Below are 23,979 nucleotides of genomic sequence, written 5' to 3' on the forward strand. Positions count from 1 at the left end.
TGTTCCTGGCATTCCCCAGCTCTCTCCCCTCGGCCCTGTAGTGAGTCAAACCCCTGCTCAGGTGGTGGGTTAAAACCTCAGGCTCCAGGGCATAGGGTCCCTTTCCCTGGTAGCTGCCCTTAGATGCAGTTCATGTCCTGCCCTCTGACACCAAGGTTCAAGGCCCTTCTGTCAGGTGACGTCTCCCTACACTGGCTCTGTGGCCAGATCCCTCCCTGCTCTCCCCAGCTGCTCATCACTTGCACGTGCTGTGCTACGTGTGGCAGAGACAGCAGACACTATGCAGGTTTCAGCCCCACAGCTCCCTGCTGGAAGTGTTCCTGGCTCCCTGTTGGTGTAGCTCGTTTGTTCCACTCTTCTTCCAGATATGCTTTGCTCCTGCTCCACCTCCCCAGCTCCACCCAGGCACCGCTTCCCTGCCTCCCCCCGAGTTCTGCCTCCTGGGTGAATGCTGCTACTCCACCTCCCATCCAACTCTGCCCGCTGAGTGTCCCTGGTCCCTCTGGTTCTGGCTGGGGTTGCCAGATATTTCCTACATGAAGAGCCAAATTCACTTCAAATCATCTAAAAAGAGACCAATCACTTTGTTTTCACAACAGGGTTTTCTTAACTTTCACCTTCTTCTGTGTTACTGCACAAAATTCTTTATTCCTTCCACACTTCAGGGGGACACACAAACCTTTCACCCATTCATAGGGCTCAAGATGCAACCGTGTTAATACAAACACCTCCCCGCTACCCCTTCGTAGGGCTCACGGTGTAATTTCCTGCACATCTGCAGGATCTGTTTTACTGAAAAAGCCTGACATAGTTATCATCTTATTCTCTCTTTATTGACAGTTACCAAGCAAGTAGAGTAATGCTAAGTGCTCAGAGTCATACTCACAAATCCTGAGGAAGGCAGGCAGACTTCTGTGCCAGGCAAAGTCAGTCTCTCTGGATGCTAGTTCTTGCATTACACATTCATCAGAGGAATTCTGGCAGCTCTGGTGTTAGGCTGTGTCCTGGAGGTGAGTTCTTCTCCCACGGCTGCTTCTTCTTCTCCTTCCTGGTAGTCCTTTCCCTTTCTTCTTTCTCTTCCTTACTGGACTCAAGTATATGTAGTGAAACCTTAGTTGTGCCTTGATCAATTATCTGATCTGAAGAAGTGGGTCTGTCCTATGACAGCTCATTGCCTAATAAAGAATATCGTTAGTCTTTAAGGTTCTATAGGTCTACTTTTCTTGCTTTTTGAAGACGAAGACGAAGACAACTAACTCTCTGAGGCTAATTGAAAGCCATTAGCGGTACTTCTAACCCAGTTGTGGGTCGGGAGGGTGGCTCAAAATAAAACTGACAAAATATAGTGTTAAATGTACGCTGCAAACAGACCTAAATATGCACAGTACCGGAACAACAATAGATCACATTATTTACTTTTTATTGCATTCAGTGATCGTAGTCAGTGTTCACATTTCCTCCTGAATTAGCTTGATAAACTTAGTATTTATTTGGTTTATCCCCAGGCTTTCATGAAGAATGGGATGTAAAAATAAAAAAGGTATATTTGGTTCAACAAAACCCTCAACATATGATATATAAATTCAGCAGTTTATCGTCTTTCTTTGGCTATGTGAAAAGGTGGCTTTTTTCATCAAACTGACCAAAACCCCTCTTCACATGCTAATAACAGAGAAAGCTGCAGTGACTTCTGGAAGCCTTGAAGTTACAGACAGAATGAGTGACAGGGCGTTTCGGGACAGGGGCGAAAGGGTGAAAATGAAGGAGGTCAAGAGATGAGCAAAAGGAGGGGAATCAGCAATGGGGAGAACTGGACTTGGTGATGGATTGGTAAGACATTAGGTGTGAGGAGTTTCTCAGATTGTGAACTTCAACAATGCTGAATTCAAGCAAACCACTGATTAACTGAGGGCCCCAGTGATCATCTCCTGCAGGTGTATTTGCCAACTTTGTCATAAAGCTCTTTCGTATGGAACCCATAAATGATAGGATTGAGCATGGGGGGAAGAAGGAGATAGACGTTGGCCAAGATGACATGAATATGGGGAGCAATGCCTTGACCGAAGCGGTGTGTTAAGCTGGTAAAGAAGGCAGGAATAAAACTGGTGAGCATCACGCAGATGTGAGCTGTGCAGGTGTTGAGGGCTTTCCAATTGGGTTTATTGGAAGAGATTCTAAAGACAGCCTTGATGATAAAACCATAGGACAGAAAAATGAGTGTCCGGTCTAATGCAACTACTACAATTGTCACCACCAAACTGTACACACTGCTGACTCTTATGTCCCCGCACGACAGCTTTGCCACAGCCATGTGCTCACAATGAGTTTGGGCGATCATGCGGTTGGCACAGAATGGCTGCCTGCTCAGAAGCAGGGGAAGGGGCAGTATTAACACAGCAGATCTCAACAAACCTACAAACCCTAACTTAACTATTCGTGCATTGGTGAGGAAAGTTGTGTATCTAAGAGGGTTGCAAATGGCAACATAGCGATCAAAGGACATTAACACAAAGATGGCTGACTGTGTAAAAGCAAGCATGTGAAGGAAGAACATCTGGGTGAGGCAACCATCTGCAGTAATGTCTTTCAAATCGAACCAAAATATGCACAGTGCCTTCGGCATGAAAAAGTTACTTATGCAAATGTCCGTGAGTGCCAGCATGAAGATCAGCAAGTACATTGGCTTGTGCAGCGTCTGATCTTTTCCTACAACAAACAAAAGAGTCACATTTCCCAACAGGCAGGTAAAGTAGGAAAAAGAAAAAGGGATGGAAATCCAGAGGTGGAAATATTCCAGACCAGGGATTCCCATTAGGATGAATGTTGATGTGTTAGTAAATGTGAGATGGAAAGCTGCCATCGGGTGGTTTGTGCGTTGATTGAGCTCAAAAATATTCTCGGTGCCTGTGAAGAGAAAGAGAAAACAGCAAGGAGGGTTATATACTTTAAACAATAATTACAAAAGTACATATTCTATAGTTATTAAGAATGTAGAAAGCATGGTGGGCAGTGAGATGGCAAATATTCGAGATGGCACCAGATTATTTAAATCATACACCATCCCAAACTTGTCCAAAACAGGTAAATGGGCACCATGATGGCAGAAGAACGTCAAATATTCCGAAGGGTATGCTCATTACAGGGAAAAGCTTGAACTCCAGAAATGCCTAAAAAGGGTTTAATTTAAATGTGTGAACTACGGAGAGAGACCTCAGCATCAGGACTCACAGTACTAGTATAACCTGCTCATAGATCCATGAGAAATGAGATGCGGAATCATTCTGACAATTTAATGCCATGAGATCAGTCACTATGTCACCCTTGTCTGGCCTCCTCTATGTTCCAGTGGTCACCCTCCTCACACAGGATATTCCAGAACTACAGGGTTTCAGAAAAGGCAATGGGAATGATCAAGGATGTGGGAAAATCCTCATTTGGAGAATGGTTGAAAACATGGGAATTGCTACCTTACAAAGGAAATTAACAAGAGGAGATATGAGAAATTTTTATAAAAGATTGACTTGTAGAGAGTAGGTGGAGGATGTCTCCTTCCAGTCTCATAACACAAGATCAAGAGGGGATTCAATTAAAATCAAATATGGAAAATTCGAAAGGAAAAAAAAGAAAAAAGAAAACTTTTTTCACTCATGACTTAAGTGATCAGTGAAGCCATTGAGGGCACTGGAAATTCAGGCCATTACCTAAGCAAGAAGTAGGATGGATCTGGATATTTTTACAGTTTGTGAGACTGTCCACTTGCTATAAATACAGCCAAAAAATAATTTGGAAAGCCTAAACACCCATGTGTTACAGAGCAAAAGGCAATCACTCTTTGTTTGTTTCGGGCATTAGGGTGACAGCCTCATCACTGTCAAATCAAACATAACATATCCATCTGTCTCTGGAGCTCTTACACCTTTTTCTGGAACATCAAGGGCTGTCACCACCAGAGATAGAAAACTGGACTTGATGATTCATTGTTGTGGTTCTATGTTGGAAAGGAGCAAAGTTTCCCTCATGAAAATAGATGTAATCATGACAAGCTATGACGTTCTGCTCATAAGAATGAGGAGTCGGGTTCTTGTTATATAGGGCTACAGATATGCATCTCTCTTACTTCCCGTTTTTTTATGAGACTTACTTGCAGATATTGAGCTTTACCTGGAAACAAGTTAGAGGTTGTTAACTGTCAAATGAAGTAATTCGAAATCATCTCAGAGTCGTTGCCATGTTCGTCTGTAGCTTCAATGAGAAGAAGCAGTCCTGTAGCACCTTAAAGACTAACAAATACATCAGGTATCATCTTTCATGTGTATGACCCATTTCTCCAGATGAGTGGAGTGGACACTTGGGCTACGTCCACACTACAAGATAAATTGGACTTTATTAGAATTGATTTTACAATGCCAGGTTTTCTGAATTCAATTTTGAGTATCTTCACTTCCCACAGGCTCCCAATAAATTTGATACATTGCTTACATACTTGAAACCCCAAACATGGACTGTTGCAGCCATGCCTTTCAGGAACCTATCCCACAGTTCTCTCAGCCCCACATTCTGAGCCACGATCAGCAGTGTTGTCAGTTTCCTGGGTCCCGCAGCTTGGGGGACTGGGGAAACCGACTGCGCAGCAACCTTGATCAATTTCCCAGCTCCTGATAGTACAGTGAACCCTTTATTTAATGGACTAAAAGTGCTGTCCATTCTTCCACATAGTCCCTTAAATGTGTGGGTTTACTGCCCATCCCCACAGGCTCCCCCATCCCTAGTATCATCCCAACTTCCCCCAAAAATACAACCTCCCAAAAACATAACCCCAAAAAATCACTCAAAACACCCCCCACCTCCAAATAAAACCTCTCCAAAAAACCCAAACCCCTGCCACTCACCCGCTCCCGTAGAAGAATTGCCGGAGCCTGCTGGCTGGGGCAACGTGGTTGCATATGGCCAAGGGTGCCTGCAGGGAGGGTTTCTGTCCATGGGCATCTGGCCCCGCATGGCTTGAGCCGCTCAGCTGTGGGGTGCCTAGCCCCCGCCACAGGAGTGCAGCAACCTGGTCAGTTTCCCAGCCCCCTTTAGCAGGGAGCTGGGAGCCAGGTGCAGCACACAGAGCTTTGTGTTAGAAATAAAGGACACTTCTGGAGGCTAATGAATTCGGTTTTAAGATGTGGTGCTTCCACACTGGCCTTTAATTAAACTTCTGCATTCAAACTTCATGCTGTACCCATCAGGTACCTGCGGTTTTGTAATCTCGAGATTCGGTCATCCTAAATCAAGCTAATGGTAATTCAATGAAGACAATCACCTGATAATATCAAGCTAAATGACTTAAATTTGAATTTATCTCATTGTGAAGACACAGCCTCAGAGTCCAGGACCAGCTGGTGAAGTAAATTAAGTAAAGTAGGATGGTCCCATTCCTGAGAACATCAAAGGTGAGGGAATTTCCATTGCAATCAATAAGATAGTTGAGATCTTTCAAGAAAATACTCACCAGCAGCAACATACTATACAAAAATTGCATAAATTATTTCAAGATCACTTATTTCAAATTTTCTGCTTTGCAAATGAGACTGAAGCTTGAAATAAGTGCCTATTTCGAAAGTTCTGCTATCCTTTTCGCAACAAGAGGCGTAGTGGAATGAGAATACGGCACTCAAAATAGCATGTGTTAGACAGCAGTAAAGTTATTTCAAAATAACTTCTGTTAGTTCAGAATAACCTTGATGTGTAGATATAGCCATTGAAATAACATCTCTAAAAAGACTCTGTGGTGCCATATAACACAACCATCAGTTATTCTTACTACAGACGAAATATCTGAAGTTTCATAATGACAATGGTTGGAAACAAAGCAACATAAAATCTGTGACACCAGAACTGCATTTCTGTGACTAGCCAGTAGTAGTAGGCATCCTTCAGTCTGCATAGACTATGGATCACGCCCTTTAAAGTTTCAATTGAGGACTTCATTTACAGCGTCTATTGTGACTATAAAGACCCACACAAGAGTGACAGTCCTTGCTGCATCTCTTGCAGATGTAGTGGGTGTCTGGGAAGTCCTTATTGTGCTTTCTGTGCGCTCGTTTCTCCTCTGCTAGCTGTCTGATCTTCAACTCGCTCTTCTGAAGGCCCTTGTGTAACCTCTGCCTCCCTCTGCTGCGGTCGTCTGCTTGTTCTTCCCAGTTGTCCAGCTCGACCTCTACCTCTCTGAGATCTCTCTTGCAGACATCTTTGTAACGCAACTGGGGGCGTCCGGGAGGTCTTTTGCCAGAGGCTAGCTCACCATACAGGATGTCTTTTGGAATCCTTCCATCGTTCATCCTGTGGACGTGGCCAAGTCAGAGGAGTCGACGCTGCCTGAGGAGGGTGTGCATGGTTGGGATTCCAGCTTGCTCGAGGACAGCGGTGTTGGTAACTCTGTCCTTCCATGATAATCCAAGGATGCGCCTGAGGCAGCGCAAGTGGAAGACATTTAGCCTCTTTTCCTGGCGGGCATACAGGGTCCAAGTCTCACTGCCATAAAGGAGGGTGCTGAGGATGCAGGCTCTGTAGACTTGAATTTTGGTGTGAGTGTACAGCTTGTTGTTATTCCACACTCTCTTGCTGAGTCTGGACAGAGTTGTGGCCGCTTTTCCGATCCTCCTATTTAGCTCAGTGTCCAACGACAGGGTGTCAGTGATGGTGGACCCGAGGTAAACAAACTCGTGGACGACCTCTAACGTATAGCTGTCAGTGCTGATTGATGGGGATTTAGCAACATCCTGACCGAGTACGTTCGTCTTCTTTAGGCTGATGGTAAACGCAAAGTCCTTGCACACTTTGGAGAACCGATCCAGCAGTTTTTGAAGCTGGTCTTCTGTGTGAGACACTACAGCAGCATCGTCTGCGAACAGCATGTCTCTGATGAGGACTTCTTGCACCTTAGACTTAGCTTTCACCCTTGCAAGGTTAAACAGTTTCCCATCAGATCTTGTGTGCCGCAAGATGCCCTCTGTTGAAGATCCAAAGGCATGCTTCAGGAGGAGTGCAAAGAAGATCCCAAACAATGTCGGAGCACGCACGCATCCTTGTTTGACGTCGCTCCTGATTCTGAAAGCATCCGATAATGCGCCGTCATATTGGATGGTTCCTCTCATGTTTTCGTGGAACGACTGGATCATCTTGAGTATCCGTGGAGGACAGCCTATCTTGTGGAGCAGTTTGAACAGACCATCCCTGCTGACCAAGTCTAAGGCTTTGGTCAGGTCGATGAAGGCTATGTAGAGTGGTTTTCTCTGCTCCCTGCACTTCTCCTGCAGCTGCCTTAGAGAGAAGACCATGTCAACGGTAGACCTCTCTGCACGGAATCCTCACTGAGATTCGGGGTACACCCTCTCAGCAATCTTCTGGAGTCTGCCAAGGATGACGCGAGCGAACAGTTTACCAGTGATGCTTAGGAGGGAGATTCCACAGTAGCTGTTGCAGTAGCTTCTGTCTCCTTTGTTCTTAAACAATGTTACAATGTTAGCGTCACGCATATCCTGTGGAACCTCACCCTCTTTCCAGCACAGGCACAGTAGCTCATACAGGGGTTCCAAGAGTGTGTCTGTGGCACATTTGATTACCTCTGGTGGTATACCATCCTGACCAGGGACAACATAAGAACATAACATAAGAACATAAGAACATAAGAATGGCCATACTGGGTCAGACCAAAGGTCCATCAAGCCCAGCATCCCATCTGCCGACGGCGGCCAATGCCAGGTGCCCCAGAGAAGGAGAACAGAAGACAAGTGATTTATCTCCTGCCATCCATCTCCTGCCCTTGTTATGAAGGCTAGGGCACCATACTTTATCCCTGGCTAATAGCCATTTATGGACCTGACCTGCAAAAATTTATCAAGCTCTTTTTTAAACCCTAATAGAGTCCTGGCCTTCACAGCCTCCTCGGGCAAGGAGTTCCACAGGTTGACTGTGCGCTGTGTGAAGAAAAATTTCCTTTTATTAGTTTTGAACCTACTACCCATCAATTTCATTTGGTGTCCCCTAGTTCTTGTATTATGGGAAAAGGTAAATAATTTTTCTATATTCACTTTCTCCACACCATTCATGATTTTATATACCTCTATCATATCGCCCCTCAATCGCCTTTTTTCCAAACTGAAAAGTCCCAGTCTCTCTAGCCTCTCCCCATATGGGACCCTTTCCAAGCCCCTAATCATCTTAGTCGCCCTTTTCTGTACCTTTTCTAATGCCAATATATCTTTTTTGAGGTGAGGAGACCACATCTGCACGCAGTACTCGAGATGTGGGCGTACCATAGTTTTATATAGGGGAAGTATGATATCTTTTGTCTTATTATCGATCCCTTTTTTAATAATTCCTAACATCCTATTTGCCTTACTAACTGCCGCTGCACACTGCGTGGATGTCTTCAGAGAACTATCCACTATAACTCCAAGATCCCTTTCCTGATCTGTCGTAGCTAAATTTGACCCCATCATGTAGTACGTGTAATTTGGGTTATTTTTTCCAACATGCATTACCTTACACTTACCCACATTAAATTTCATTTGCCATTTTGCTGCCCAATCACTCAGTTTGCTGAGATCTTTTTGTAGTTCTTCACAATCCCTTTTGCTTTTGACTGTCCTGAACAACTTGGTGTCATCTGCAAACTTTGCCACCTCACTGCTTACCTCATTTTCTAGATCATTGATGAACAAGTTGAACAGGATCGGTCCCAGGACTGAGCCCTGGGGAACACCACTAGTTACCCCCCTCCATTGTGAAAATTTACCATTTATTCCAACCCTTTGTTTTCTGTCTTTTAACCAATTCCCGATCCATGAAAAGACCTTTCCTCCTATCCCATGACCACCTAATTTACATAAAAGCCTTTGGTGTGGGACCGTGTCAAAGGCTTTCTGGAAATCTAGGTATATTATGTCCACTGGATGCCCCTTGTCCGCATGTTTATTAACCCCTTCAAAGAATTCTAATAGATTAGACAGACACGACTTCCCTCTGCAGAAACCATGCTGACTTTTGCCCAACAATTCGTGCTCTTCTATGTGCCTTGCAATTTTACTCTTTACTAGTGTTTCTACTAATTTACCTGGTACTGATGTTAAACTTATCGGTCTATAATTGCCAGGATCTCCTCTAGAGCCTTTTTTAAATATTGGTGTTATATTGGCCGTCTTCCAGTCATTTGGTACCAAAGTGGATTTAAAGGATAGGTTACAAACCACTGTTAATAACTCCGCAATTTCACATTTGAGTTCTTTCAGAACCCTTGGGTGAATGCCATCTGGTCCTGGAGACTTGTTACTATTCAGCTTATCAATTAATTCCAAAACCTCCTCTAATGTCACTTCAATCTGAGTGAGTTCCTCAGATTTGTCGCCTAAAAAGGCTGGCTCAGATTTAGGAACCTCTGTAACATCTTCAGCCGTGAAGACTGAAGCAAAGAAATCATTTAATCGCTCCGCAATGGCACTGTCTTCCTTGATCGCTCCTTTTATATCTTTATCATCCAAGGGCCCCACTGCTTTTTTAGCGGGCTTCCTGCTTCTAATGTATTTAAAAAACATTTTACTATCGTTTTTTGAATTTTTGGCTAGCTGTTCCTCAAACTCTTTTTTGGCTTTTCTTACTACATTATGACAGTTAATTTGGGAGTGTTTATGTTCCTTTCTATTTTCCTCACTAGGATTTGACTTCCACTTTTTAAAAGCTGCCCTTTTCTCTCTCACTGCCTTTTTAACATGGCTGTTTAGCCATGGTGGTTCTTTGTTAGGTCTCTTACTGTGTTTTTTTATTTGGGGTATACATTTAAGTTGGGCCTCTAGTATGGTGTCTTTAAACAGTTTCCATGCAGCTTCCAGGGATTTTAGTTTAATTACTCTACCTTTTAGTTTCTGTTTAACTAGCTTCCTCATTTTAGTGTAATTCCCCTTTTTGAAATTAAATGCCAGAGTGTTTGACCGCTGCGGTGTTCTTCCCAACACAGGAATACTAAAAGTTATTATATTGTGGTCACTATTTCCAAGCGGTCCAGTAACAGTTACCTCTTGGACCAGATCCTGCGTTCCAGTCAAGACTAGATCGAGAATCGACTCTCCCCTTGTGGGTTCCTGTACTAGCTGCTCCAAGAAGCAGTCATTTAAGGCATCAAGAAATTTAATCTCTGAATCCCGTCCTGAGGTGACATGCACCCAATCAATATGGGGATAATTGAAATCTCCTATTATTACTGTGTTTTTTATTTTGATAGCCTCTCTAATCTCCCTCATCATTTCAGCATCACTATCACTGTCCTGGTTAGGTGGTCGGTAATATATTCCTAATGCCATATTCATATTAGAGGAATGAATTGTTATCCATAATGATTCTATGGAACATTTTGATTCCTTTAGGATTTTTACTTCATTTGATTCTATATTATCCTTCACATATAGTACCACTCCGCCACCCGCACGACCTGTTCTGTCTTTCCGATATAATTTATATCCCGGTATGATAGTGTCCCACTGATTGTCCTCATTCCACCATGTTTCTGAGATGCCTATTATGTCAACTTCCTCCTTTGATATGAGGTACTCCAGTTCACCCATCTTATTAGACAGACTCCTAGCATTAGTGTAAAAGCATGTTAGAAAACTACCACTATTTATATGTCCGCCTTTCACAGACGCGGTGGATTTTTTTATGCACGATTGTTTCACATCTGATCTTGCCCATATATTATTTCCCACGTTCCCTATCTGACTAACTTCTAGGGAATCCCTGTCTATGGAGCCTCGTGTAAGAGAAGTCTCCGTCCGATCCAGGTGCTCCCCCGCACCAATCGGCTTTCCCCCACCTCTTAGTTTAAAAACTGCTCTATGACCTTTTTAATGTTTAATGCCAGCAGTCTGGATCCACCTTGATTTAGGTGGAGCCCATCATTCCTGTATAGGCTCCCCCTACCCCAAAAGTGTCCCCAGTTCCTAATAAATCTAAACCCCTCTTCCCTACACCATCGTCTCATCCATGCATTGAGACTCTGAAGTTCTGCCTGTCTATCTGGCCCTGCGCGTGGAACTGGAAGCATTTCAGAGAATGCCACCAAAGATGTTCTGGATTTCAGTCTCTTTCCTAGTAACCTAAATTTGGCCTCCAGAACATCTCTTCTACCCTTCCCTATGTCATTGGTACCAACATGTACCACGACGACCGGCTCCTCCCCAGCACTGCCCATAAGTCTGTCTAGATGCCTCGAGAGATCCGCAACCTTCGCACCAGGCAGGCAAGTCACCATACGGTTCTCCCGGTCATCACAAACCCAACTATCTATATTTCTAATGATCGAATCCCCCACTACTAAAACCTGCTTCTTCCTAACAGCTGGCGCTCCCTCCCCCGGAGAAGTATCCTCGGCATGAGAGGATACAACATCACCCTCTGGAAGGAGGGTCCCAACTACGGGATGGTTTCCCTCTGCTCCCCTTGACTGCTCTCCTTCCCTGAGCCTTTCATCCTCCGTAACAGCCTCAGGACTGTCAGATTGGAGGTGGGACAGCCCTACTATGTCCCGGAAAGTCTCATCCACAAACACCTCTGCCTTCCTTAGCTCCTCCAGTTCAGCCACCCTGGCCTCCAAAGCACGCACTCGGTCTCTGAGGGCCAGGAGCTCCTTGCATCGAGCGCACACATACGCCACCCGCCCACAGGGTAGGTAGTCATACATACTGCACTCGACACAATAAACAGGATAGCCCCCACTCTGCTGCTGGGCTTCTGCCTCCATTTCCTACTCTAGTTATATATGAGGGTTAATTAAATGTTTCAGATAGAGGTTGTTATAAAGGATTTAGTTTAAGGGCAACAGAAGTCACTGGCTCCCTCCAAGCTCCCCCTCTAAACTCCCCTCTCCAAACTCCCTCCTGTTAGCACGCCCCCTGTTTGCCAGCACCCGGTCGCAAAGCTCCCTGGTCGCTTACTAGCAGGGTTTAAGTGCTCGGCCTCCCTGATAGCTCCTCCCTCTGCCTACAGCTCAGCCAATCAGCACACGGTGTTTCAATTCAAACCTAATCAGCTTCCAACTGCCTGCCTGCCTGCCTGCCTGCGCACACGGCCTTTCAAACAAACAAACAAACACTCAGCTCAGCACTCCAAACAAACAAACTCCAAACTCCAAACAAACACACAAGCCCAAAACCTCCAAATATAAGCAGCCACTTACCCCAAGGTGCTTTAGTTTGCTCCTTCCTTCTCCTCCTCCAGGAGAGCCTCTCCAAACTCCCTCCTGTTAGCACGCCCCCTGTTTGCCAGCACCCAGTCGCAAAGCTGTCCTTTCCTGCTGCAATGCTGTCGATGGCTGTCTTCAGTTCATCCAAAGTCTGTTCTTGATCCAGTTCATCCATTACTGGTAGGAGCTCGACGGCATCGAGGGCTGCGTCAACCACAACGTTCTCGCATCCTGAGACAGCCCAAAGACACTTGGGGACAGGAAATCGTAGAGTCCTAGGACTGGAAGGGACCTCAGGAGATCATCTAGTCCAGCCCCCTGCTTCAAGCAGGATCAAACCCCACTAAGTCATCCCAGCCAGGACCTTGTCAAGCCGGGACTTGAAAACCTCTAGGGATGGAGAATCCACCACCTCTCTAGGCAATGCATTCCAGTGCTTCACCAACCTCTTAGTGAACTAGGTTTGGCTAATATCCAACCTACACCTCTCACTCTTTAGCTTTTGACCATTGCTCCTTGTTCGGCCATCTGACACCACTGAGAACAGTTTTTCAGGAAGTTGAAGGCTGCTATTCAATCACCCCTAAATGTCGAGTGTTAGTCTTGGACGAAAACTCAGGATTAAAAAAACCTCAGCATTGCAGCCAACATCCTCCCTGTAAAGTTAAACCTGGCTCACTGAACTCAGAAATTTCAGAGATACTTTCCTGCCCCTGTAAATCTCACTCCCTGTCACACAATCCTCACAACTGGTGATTTGTTCCTGTGGTTCCCCCACACACACAACACCAAGTCCTGTCAAACTGTGTTACCCCACCCCTGCTGGACCCCATAGTGGGAGTTCACAGAAACACCACCTCCCTGCAGTGCACCCAGTGTCTGACTGCAGTGCAAAGAGAAGGGGGATCATGCTGCACTGCGTTTCTGGGATCAAAGGGAAGCTTCACACGAGCAGCTAGCTCAGTGGTTTGAGCATTAGCTTGCTAAACCCAGGGTTGTGAGTGCAATTGTTGAAGGGGCCATTAGGGGATCTAGGGCAAATGGAGGGATGGAAGGGATGGTGCTTGCCCCTTTCAAGAAGTCAGGGGAGGGGACTTCATGAGCTCCATTCCAGTCCTATGAAACGTGTATCTCTGTAGCTCAAGCAGTGCAGGGGAAGAGAACGGACCAGACCCTGAAAAAGGGGACTGAAGGAGCAGCTTAACTAGCTCCTCCTCAAAACGCCGCTAGACTACCATGTTTGGCAGCCAAGCAGAAATCCAGATCTACCTGCCAGAGGCTGTCTTTCATCTGTGGCAATGACTGATATTTCCTCAAACCTGTAATGAGGTTGCTCGTGGGAAGAGGAAAGGTCTGGATGATGGTGTAAAGGGACAGTGTGCTCTGCACAACTTTGCAGTCTGAATCACGCCTGGCCCCAGGAGGACATGGTGCATCATCTTTGTCTGTGCACTAAGCAAAATTTCCATTTCCTAGCCACCTCAGTGTCAGAAATCTGCGCCATCAGGAGGTGGATTGTGCGGGTCTCCTTCCCTACACGCACACAAACTACCTTCCTGAACCTCACCTGGCTGGATTTCCAGCACTGCCTCATCTCCCTCAGCCAGAAATATATTTTTCTTTTCATCATTTCAGTCCTTGTTCGTTGCTCCAGACCCAGAGATGCAGAGGGACAAAGAGAATAGACCCGCCTTCCTCCCTGAAAACACCCTGTTATCCTGCATGTTCTGACCCTCCAAACCTGTGAGTTGTACATTTCAGCTACTCTCCTGTAACTTCTTCTCCTATTTAAATGAGTTCACCCATCCTCAGAGGCCACAGAAAAAGGCCACTTGAAATCTCTGGTGCCTAATGGTTGGTGTAAATTGGGTCAATTGTTTCAGTTCCTACATGTGGATCTGGGGTGAAATCTTGTCTATGCAAGAGATATTGAATGTGTGAAATACTGAATTGGAAAACTTGAGTAAACCAGAGGATAAATCTGCACAACCCATAAAAGGATTCACCTTGAGGGATAGGACACAGTAGAAGAGAAGCAATTGATCTTAAAAGTACATATTTGACTAAACTATTTCCAATGTCTTTGTAGTTCTGATTTTATCAGCTAAAGACATTTGTGTTTCTGGAAGTACTAACCAGACTAAGTCAACCTGGCTGGACCTTAACACTGGACCTGTTCCTAAACTTTCACCATTGACTTTAACACAGAAAGAGGGAACTCACCACAATCAGCAAAGACAGGAATTCTTACTACACCAAGAAGGCAGAAACCTGAGAATATGTGCATGAATCTCACGTGTCTGATCCTTGATGTGCTGGGCAAGATATTTATGAATCCCTTAACTGTCCCTGTGGGATCTCAGGTTCACCAGGGTAATTACACAATCACCAATCTCTCATGTCTTTGAGAAGGGGAAAGAGAAGAAAATACACCCTGAACAACTGCAGCTTGAGAGCCTCTCCTGGGAGTAAAGAAAGGATTCACCAATAACAGGGGCTCAGACTCTCATGGAAAACTTAGTCTTCCTACCTCTTCAAGAAGTTGACAAGAGCTTTCTTTTCTTACCGTCACGCGTTGACATTTGCACTAGATGTGGTAGTGCCGCCAAAAGACATGAGATCAAAAAACATTTTCTAATGATTGTAGCAGAGCACCACTGCCTACAGTCCATGGCCTTGTAATGTCCAGTCTGTTGGCTTTCCAAAAGTCATGGCCATCCTGTGCTGGAGAAATGCTGATTTGATACATGCTAAGGGAGTATGGAAAAGGCTTTCTTCTCCCAGTATTCTGCCATAAAAATTGTTTGTCAGTATCACTTTGTAAGTTCATCTACTGTCTGAGTCAGCTTTCCAAACTGATTTGATTTGTCAAAAATTGATGCAAAAATGGCGTGTTTTCTGCTTCATCAGCATTACTGTCATGGGACATCTTCCCCCACTGTGTGATTCCTTCTCCACTCCCAGAGCCAAAATGAAATGAGATTCATCACACATGGTATTCCATTTTTAACCAGGGAACAGCCACGGATGTTCCCTTTTCAGTTGCACTGGAGGAATATCAGTATGTTCGTATTTTATGGATGTGTGTCCTCTGGAGGAGAATTCGATGGTGAAGGAAGAGCTGCCTTAACTGAATGTTTTCTTTGGGCTACAGTCCCTTCCCTCACGCTTGTGCCACAGGTACGGGGAGACCTGTTTTGACTCCAGAGAATATTAGTGTGATGGGTTGTCACCACTTGCATGATGTTTGGTGGCTGTCAGAGTTGGAGTGCCCCTCTAACCAAAAATATGGTGTGGGTCTTTCAGCTTTACCAGTGATTTAGCCTCTCCAGATGCTCTTAACATCCAACATGACAGCAGATTGTGCCACATATACAAAACAAGCCCTTAGAGGGCCTGTCTAAACCACCCACATCACATATCAGCCAATTTCTTAGCTTTGTGGCTCACCCCCACCCCCACATGCCACTGTTTTGCATTATACATGGATCTGCACATTATAAGCTCATTCATAGAGCTCATATTCAATTGATGCAGAAAGGATTCACAAGTAGCCTGTGTGAACAAAGCTGAGATTTTCTCAAGACATTTCGCTTAGACTGGTTATATTAAGCAAATGAACTACAAGAAGACAGCTTTTAACCTATAAAACCAGCAAGCAGATCAAAGCAGATTATCCATCAAATTAAAAAAAGGGGCAAACTGAGCCTAAAATACCTGAATGATTGGATATGAATTAAAAGTTCCTCACCTTAGTTGGTAATATTAGTGGACTACCTGGTTTTCATCCACAGCCTAGTAATTCTTCTAGCCTGTGACCAACACTACCATCAGTTCAATTTTAGTTACTCTGGTACCAGGAGCTCTGTTGTGTGAGAACTGAGGCCAGTTCATGATATTATACCCACCTTATGAAGGTTTAAGCTGTGACAGGAATCCTTTGTTCCCCAAAGTGTTCTCCCTTCTGTTTATGGAAACAAAATATAGGTTCCCAAAATAAAGTCCAGGATCATGTGATCTAGTCATATCCCCTTCTGTGCTCTGTTGAATTATAGCAGCCATTATCCATGGCCTGTCTGGAGTATTCTAAGGAAGGCTTACAGGGCACAGGATAAACTTCTCTAAAGACTTATTGGACCTCCTAATGGCCAATTACCCAAAAAAGCATCTTCACAACCAGTTGTCTCCACCAGAAACATTTTTTCTGGTGAATGTCACTCAGGTATAACTACATTTGGAATACAAATACATACGTTACATTCATAAATTTAGAGAAAAAATGATACTGGCAAACAAACTGGATAATCATTTTCAACAAATCATAACTTTTCCAATGACACCTAACATGACATATCTTGCGCAACATGTGCCAGATATGCCATAATTTTATCTTAATCGTAGAAATATGAAGAATATGTATCCCAGGTCATCATGCTCTGATGTGGAGAATCTGCTCCTACGCTTTCCAAATATTCAAATGAGATCAGTAAGATATATTAGAAAACATGATTTCAATGACACATACCACATGAGGAGTTCAAAAGTAGTTGCTACTCAGAAAACATATAGTGGCATTATCGTAGATATCTCTCATAAAACATTTATTAAATGTTCTGCAGAATTAAAAGTAAAATAACGGGATGGTACAGAAGGAGGAGATAACGTTATTTAAAACCCACTCCTTTGAGACCACATGAATTCTGATCACATTTTCTAAAAAGTTGATATTTTGGATAAGATTAAGCTACAGAGAAGGTCAATAAAATGATCGAGTCTGTGGTGCAGCTTCCGTATGGGGAGAGATTAAAAAGACTAACCCTTTTGAGCTTGCAAAAGAGCTGTCAAAGAAAGGGTAAGCAGAGACTCATAAAATTATGAACATTGCACGCACAGTGAATATGGAAGTTTTGATTACATCTTCACATATAACATAAGAATAGCCACAATGACAACAATATCTCTCTGAAGTGGTAACAGATCATTTACCCCCCATCGTTTTTTATGTCCAAATTAGGTTATGTTTTCCAATACACATTGCTTGATATTTGTCATCATTAAAATTCATTTCTCATAATCTTGCCCAATTGCTTAATTTTGAGAGATACTTTTGAAGCCCTCTACAATATGCTTTGGGTTAACCGTCTTGAGCAGTTTAGTATCATCTGCATATTTTGACACCACACTGTATACCCCTATCTCCGAGACAGTTATAAATATGTTGAATAGGATAGGTCCCAATATGGACCCTTGTGGGAAACCAGACACCACATCTGTCTAATTCCGAAAACTGACCTTTTAGTCTTTCCCTTTGTTTCCCATTTTTCAACAAGGTCAACCCGTGTCAAGACATTTCTCTTTGTCCCATGACCTCTTAATTTACTTAAGAGCCTTTTGTGAAGGACTTTGTCAAAGACTTTCTGGCAGTCTGAGTACATTACAGCCACTGGATCCCACCTGTGTACATGTTTATGACCAAAATGAAGAATTCTCGTAGAATGATGAGGCACGATTTCCTTTCTCATAGGGTTACACAAGACAACATGGCAAGAAGTCCTGTGGCACCTTAAAGACTAACATAAGTTTCATGGGCAAAGACCCGCTTCATCAGATGCATGAGTGGAGATGGGGTTCCAGAGGAGGGTTTAAAGAGGGAGACTTAGTCAAGAGGAGGGCCAGAGTTGACAAGGTCTGTTCATTCATAGAGGATGTGGCCCATTATCAGCAGTTAATGTGGAAGTGTGAACATCAAGAGTAGAGAAACTGCTTTTGTAATTAGCCCGTCGCAGTTCAATCCTTGGTTGATGGTATACAATTTGCAAATGAATTGCAGATCTGCAGTTTCTCTTTGGAGCTTATTTCACAGAATCACAGGGCTGGAAGGGACCTCAGGAGGTCATCTAGTCCAGCCCCTGCTTCAAGCAGGATCAACTCCCACTAAGTCATCCCAGCCAGGACCTTGTCCAGCCAGGACTTAAAAACCTCAAGGGATGGAGAATCCACCACCTCTCTAGGCAACACATTCCAATGGTTCACCACGCGCCTGGTGAAGTAGTTTTTCCTAATATCTAACCTACTCCTCTCCCTCTTCAACTTCTGACCATTACTCCTTGTTCTGCTATCTGACACCACTGAGAACAGTTTCTCACCCTCCTTTTTAAAGCTCCCCTTCAGGAAGTTGAAGCTGCTGTTAAATCACCTCTAAGTCTTCTCTTCTGTAAACTAAACAAGCCCAAATCACTCAGCCTATCCTCATATGTCTTGTGCTCCAGATCCTTAATCATTTTTGTTGCCCTTCGCTGAACCTGCTCCAGCAAATCCACATCCTTTTTATACTGGGGGCCCAAAACTGGACCCAATGTTCCAGATGTGGCCTCACCAGTGCCGAATAAAGAGGAATAATTACTTCTCTAGATCTGCTCGAAATACTCCTCCTAATGCTCCCTGGTATGTCGTTAGCCTTCTTGGCTAAAAGGGCACACTGTTTACTCATATCCAGCCTTTCATCCACCATAACCCATAGATCCTTTTCCATCGTACTGCTGCTGAGCCAGTCAGTTCTCAGCCTATAACAATGCTTGGGATTCTTCCACCCCAGGTGCGGGACTCTACACTTCTCCTTATTGAACCACATCAGATTTCTTTTGGCCCAGTCCTCCAATTTATCCAGGTCGCTCTGGATTTTCTCTCTACCCTCTAACAAATCTACCTCTCCCCCTAGTTTTGTGTCATCTGAAAACCTGCTGAGGGTGCAATCCAGGCCCTCATTCAGGTCATTAATAAAGATGTTGAATAACACCAGCCCCAGAACCAAGCCTTGTGGCACTCCGCTTGAAACAGACCGACATCCAGATATTGAGCCATTAACCACTACCCATTGGGCCCAACCATCAAGCCAGCTTTCTATCTATCTTATAGTCCAAGGATCCAGTCCATATTTCCTTAACTTATGGACAAGAATGTTGTGGGAGACAATACCAAAAGCCTTGCTGAAGTCAAGGTATATCACATCCACTGACTTCCCCATGTCCACAGAGATTGTTACCTCATCTAAAAAGCTAATCAGATTAGTCAGTCCGGACTTGCCCCTGGTGAATCCATGTTGGCTACTTTTTTTCACTTCCTCCTCTTCCAAGTGCTCCAAAATGGATTCCTTCAGGATTCCCCCCATTATTTTCCCAAGGGTTTGAGGTAAGGCTGAAGGGTCTATAGTTCCCTGGATTGTCCTTCTTTCTTTTTTTAAAGATGGGCACTACATTTGCCTTCTTCCAGTCATCCGTTATCCCCCCCGATCTCCAGAAGTCTTCAAGGATAATGACCAGAGGTTCAGCAATGACCTCTGTCAATTTCCTCTGTACCCTGGCATGCATTAAATCTAGACCCATGGACTTGTGCACATCTAGCTTTTCTAGATAGCTCAGAACTTGTTCCTTCCCCACAGATGGCTGCCGTCCACATTCCCATACTGCATCGTCTCGGACTGTCATGTGGAAGTTAACTTTGTCAGTGAAGACTGAGGCAAAAAAAGCATTGAGTACTTCAGCTTTTCCTGCATCATCTGTCACTAGGTTACCTCCCTTATCCTATAATGACCCCACACCTTCTCTGATAACCTGTTTATTGTTCACATGCCTGTAGAAACCCTTCTCATTACTCTTCACATCCCTTGCCAGCTGCAATTCCAATTGTGCTTTTTGCTTTCCTGATTACTGCCCAGCATTCTCTAGCCGTATGTAAATACTTCTCCTTAGTCAACTGTCCACATTTCCATTTCTTGTATGCATCCTTTTTGGATGCATTTTTTGAAGTTTTTTGTTGTTGTTGTTGTTGTTGTTGTAGGACTGCTACTTTTAAATCTGTTACTTAGTGCCCAGGGAGATTGAAGTGTTCTCCTACAAGTTTTTATATGTTACTCTTCCTGATGTCTGATTTGTATCCCTGCTTCCCAACATCTGTGAAAGTGAAGGATCGTTGTCCCGGATGGGTTGTAGATCACTGAAGATGTGTTGGAGAGGCTTCAGCTGGGGGCTTTATGCGATGGCCAGTGGTGTACTCTCGTTTTCCTTGTTGGGCCTGTCTTGTAGCAGGTGGCTTCTGGGTACATGTCTGGCTCTGTCAATCAGTTTCTTCACTTCCACAGGCAGGTATTTCAGTTCTAGTAAACCTTCATAAAGGTCTTGTAGATGTTTTTCTCTGTCTGACGGACTGGAGCAAATGTGGTTGTATCTTAGTGCCTAGCTGTATCCTATAGATCATGTAGTGTGCCCTGAATGGAAAGTGGAGGTAAACAGGTAAGCATAGAGTTCTGTGGGTTTCTGGTATAGTGTGGTATTTATGTGCACATGACTGATTTGCACAGTAGTGTCCAGAAAGTGGATCTCTTGTGTGGACTGATCCAGGCTGATGCTGATGATGGGCTGTAAACGGTTGAAATCACAGTGGAACTCTTCGAGAGCTTCTTTCCCATGGGTCCAGATGATCATAATCACAAGAGCAAGTGAGTGCATAACAGAAACTGTGTGAAAGAGAACATGTGGGTGATACAGCCTCCCACAGTAATGTCTTTCAAATTGAACCAAAATACATATAGTGCCTTAAGGAAGATCACTCAGAATATTGCAGAATGAAAGGGTTTCAGGCAAGGACAACAGGAAAGATGAAGTGCCCAGAGAAACTTTCAGATCGAGAGAGATTGCAAGGACTTGAATTGCTATCTTATAAAGAAGATGAATAAGGATAGTGTGATGGAGTGGGGGGAGTGCTTGTGAGAGTCAGTCTGGATGTGTGTGTGACAGGGAGAGCAGCTCCCAGTGGCTAAGAAGGAGCCCCTGGAGCTGTAACCTAAGCTGGCAGGTAACACCTCTGACCTGAACAAAGAGCAGGGAGGAGCCGAGCTGGGTTTGAATCTGAGTGGCCAGTTAGAAGCTAGGGGGAGAGGGAGCTGAAAGGCAGCCAGCCTGGCAAGGGGGGAATCTACACCCCAGAGGAGCACCCCTCAGGCTCCTCTGCCCAGGATGGGTTGGAATGACTGTCCCTGATTGCTGCACTGCCTCTTCTGTAAGAAACTGGCCCTCTGTCACCTAATAAACTTCCTGTTCTACCTGCTGAGTGACAGTCATTCCTGCCTGCAGACGGGGTGAAGTGCTTGGGGACCCCAAACCCCATCACAGATAGACATGAGAAAAGTCAATGAAAACTGACTAATAGAGTGTGGATGAATAATGTTCTCCCTGCCTGGTAACAGAAGATCAGGAGGATATTCAATCAAACCTTAAGTTGGCCCGCAACATGGTGGAGCAGGCCTTCGGGCGCCAAAAGGGATGGTGGAGGTGCCTCCTCAGGCAGCTGGAGATCGGGATCCCCAACGTACCCCAAGTGGTGGGCACCTTTTGTGTCCTCCACAACATTGTGGAGGGAAAGGGGGACGCCTATGTCCCCGTGGGGGGCCCTCCGGCTGTCTCTGTCTATGTGCAGCCCGGCACTGCCCCCGTCCGCCAGGCCCACCAGGACAGCCACCACATTCAGGAGGCCCTCATGCAGGCCTTTGCCGATGGCCAGCACGCACGCCCACATCCTACGCACATCCGTCACCCACCATCCCTGCCACTCCCACCCCCACCAGCACTGCACCCACACATCCACTGCCTACCACCCACCAAGGAGCACAGCACGGAGTGGTGAATAATAAAGAAACATTTATATAAATAAGTGTTTGTAAATATGTACAAGGGGAAAGCCAACCTGGGGGGGGAACCTAACTTGGAGGGCAGTGGGGGGAACCACTCATTCTGGGGCGGGGTTGTGAGCCGCAAACCCCATCGGCCCCTGGAGCCCCTGCCCCCCTGGGTGCAAGGTCCTGGCGGGTGGGGGAGGGTGCCAGTAGCAGCAGCAAATATTGCTGGCGGGTGGGCCTGGTGAGGGAGGAGGGGCCGGGCTCAGTGGGGCCAGTGGGGTCAGGTTCAGTTGGCAAGGACAGGGCTGGGCCAGCAGGGGGAGACGCTGGAGTGGGCCAGGAGGTGGACCACAGTGGCCATGTACTCCCGCACAGCATGGCCAGTGCCCTCAAGGGTGTCCAGCAATCTATCCCAGGCCGCCCTCTGCCCTTCCATGTCAGTCTGTGTGAGCTGGAGGTGCTCCTGGGCCACCTTGGCCTGGCGCTGGGTGGCTGGCTCTTCCTGGGCCCCCGAGGGGGCCCTCCGGCCACAGCCCCGATGGCACGCTGCCAGGGGTGGAGTCCGGATACCGCCGACGGCTGTGGGCGGGCTCTTCGGGATGAGGGATGACACGGGGCTCTCCTGGCCCACGGATAGTGCGGCTGGGTGGAGAGAAGGAGAGCATGTCAGTAGTGTGCCCCGGACAGAGGGGAACCGGCTGTGGCCTACATGCCGGAGCCCACACCATGGGGCCCCCGCCCCCAAGGATCACTGACCCCTCCAGACAGCACCGACCACCCCCGACCTTGGGACTGGGCCTCTATCCTGGGGTATGATTCAAGGGATCTCTCCTGCAGGTGGCACTTCCTGGCCTGTGGTGTGCGGGCCCCAGGCGCTGTCCAGCACAGACCGGCCGTCACCCACTAGCGGCTTACAGTGCTGTCCAATGGGGGGGGTGCTGGGCGCCACTGGTGTGGCACCATGGGGTTCCACATCTAATGTGGGGGCTGGCCTGTGAGCGGCCAGGGACCACCGGTTCCATGTGTGGGCACCTAGAATCCTCCAGCAAGCCTGAAGTGGAGTCAGCTGGCCCCAGTCTGCTTGGACCAGCTCACGCCATCTGCTCCTTAGTTATCCTGCAGCCCCGCAACTCTCGTGAGCAGACCATGAATTTTTGGGGCTGCCCAGTCCTGCCAGCCTCGGTGAATAACTAGTTCCAAACACTTCTCAGGCAGAGTGAATCCTGGGGTTTGTTTAGTCAGTTACTTGAGCACACTTTCATTTGTTTCATGGGAGTTTCAAGAGGCTAAATAAATAATATCAAGTTTACTGCTTTAATCACAAATTACAGACATTCATAAACAGATGCCTGAGGTACATCCTTCACAACAAACAGCATGACCTCGTTACAAAGGAGGAGCAGCAACAGAGGAGGACAAGAACCACTTGACGTTCAAATCAAAAGAAGAAAGCACGGTCTGTCAAGCCCTCTAATGGAACCTGCAAAGAAAATACACAAGAGGAAGACAATGGACAACATGCAGAGGATCTACTGAGATTGCAGGACAGCAACTGGTGTATGCCTGGAATTAACTGTAAGTTTCGTCTCGAGACAGAGTGAAGTGGAGGAGACCTGTAAATGATCTATGTACTCCACTCAGAAGGTTGAAGTCAAGATAAGTCAAGTTACAGCTCTAGCCCCACAATAAGAGAGTTCAGGGAAAAGGTTGTACATGATACCCATCTCTGCAAAGCTATACATGATACTAGTACATGAAGGACTATTAAGGGGCTTCACCCACAGTTCTGTCATGGCCACTTAAGAGCGCAGCTAAGATGTCCCCCTTCCAGGGTACGGTCTCAGTTCTGACCATATCCCAAATCTGCTTATCACTGTGTTACATTCTAAACATTATGAGAACGTAAGAATGACCACACTGGGTCAGAATAAAGGTCCACCTAGACGAGTGTCCTGTCTTCCAACAGAGGCCAATGCCAGATGCCCCAGAGGGAGTGGAGAGAACAGGTAATCATCAAGTGATCTCTCTCCTGACATCCATTTCCAGCCTCTGAAAAAACAGAAGCCAGGGACACCCTCCTACCCACCCTGGA

At 45.7% G+C, this 23,979-nt stretch overlaps 1 protein-coding gene across 1 annotated transcript; it reads right to left on the reverse strand.

The window, feature by feature from the left end:
* Nucleotides 1-1,921: 1,921 nt before the first annotated feature.
* LOC142002780 (olfactory receptor 52D1-like) lies at nucleotides 1,922-2,860 on the reverse strand. The gene has a single exon (XM_074979170.1). It carries the CDS (start codon nucleotides 2,858-2,860, stop codon nucleotides 1,922-1,924), a length of 939 nt encoding a protein of 312 aa, XP_074835271.1.
* Between the last annotated feature and the right edge of the window lie 21,119 nt (nucleotides 2,861-23,979).

The sequence above is a fragment of the Carettochelys insculpta genome, chromosome 1 (assembly GCF_033958435.1).
Source record: "Carettochelys insculpta isolate YL-2023 chromosome 1, ASM3395843v1, whole genome shotgun sequence".
Classification (NCBI taxonomy): domain Eukaryota; kingdom Metazoa; phylum Chordata; order Testudines; family Carettochelyidae; genus Carettochelys; species Carettochelys insculpta.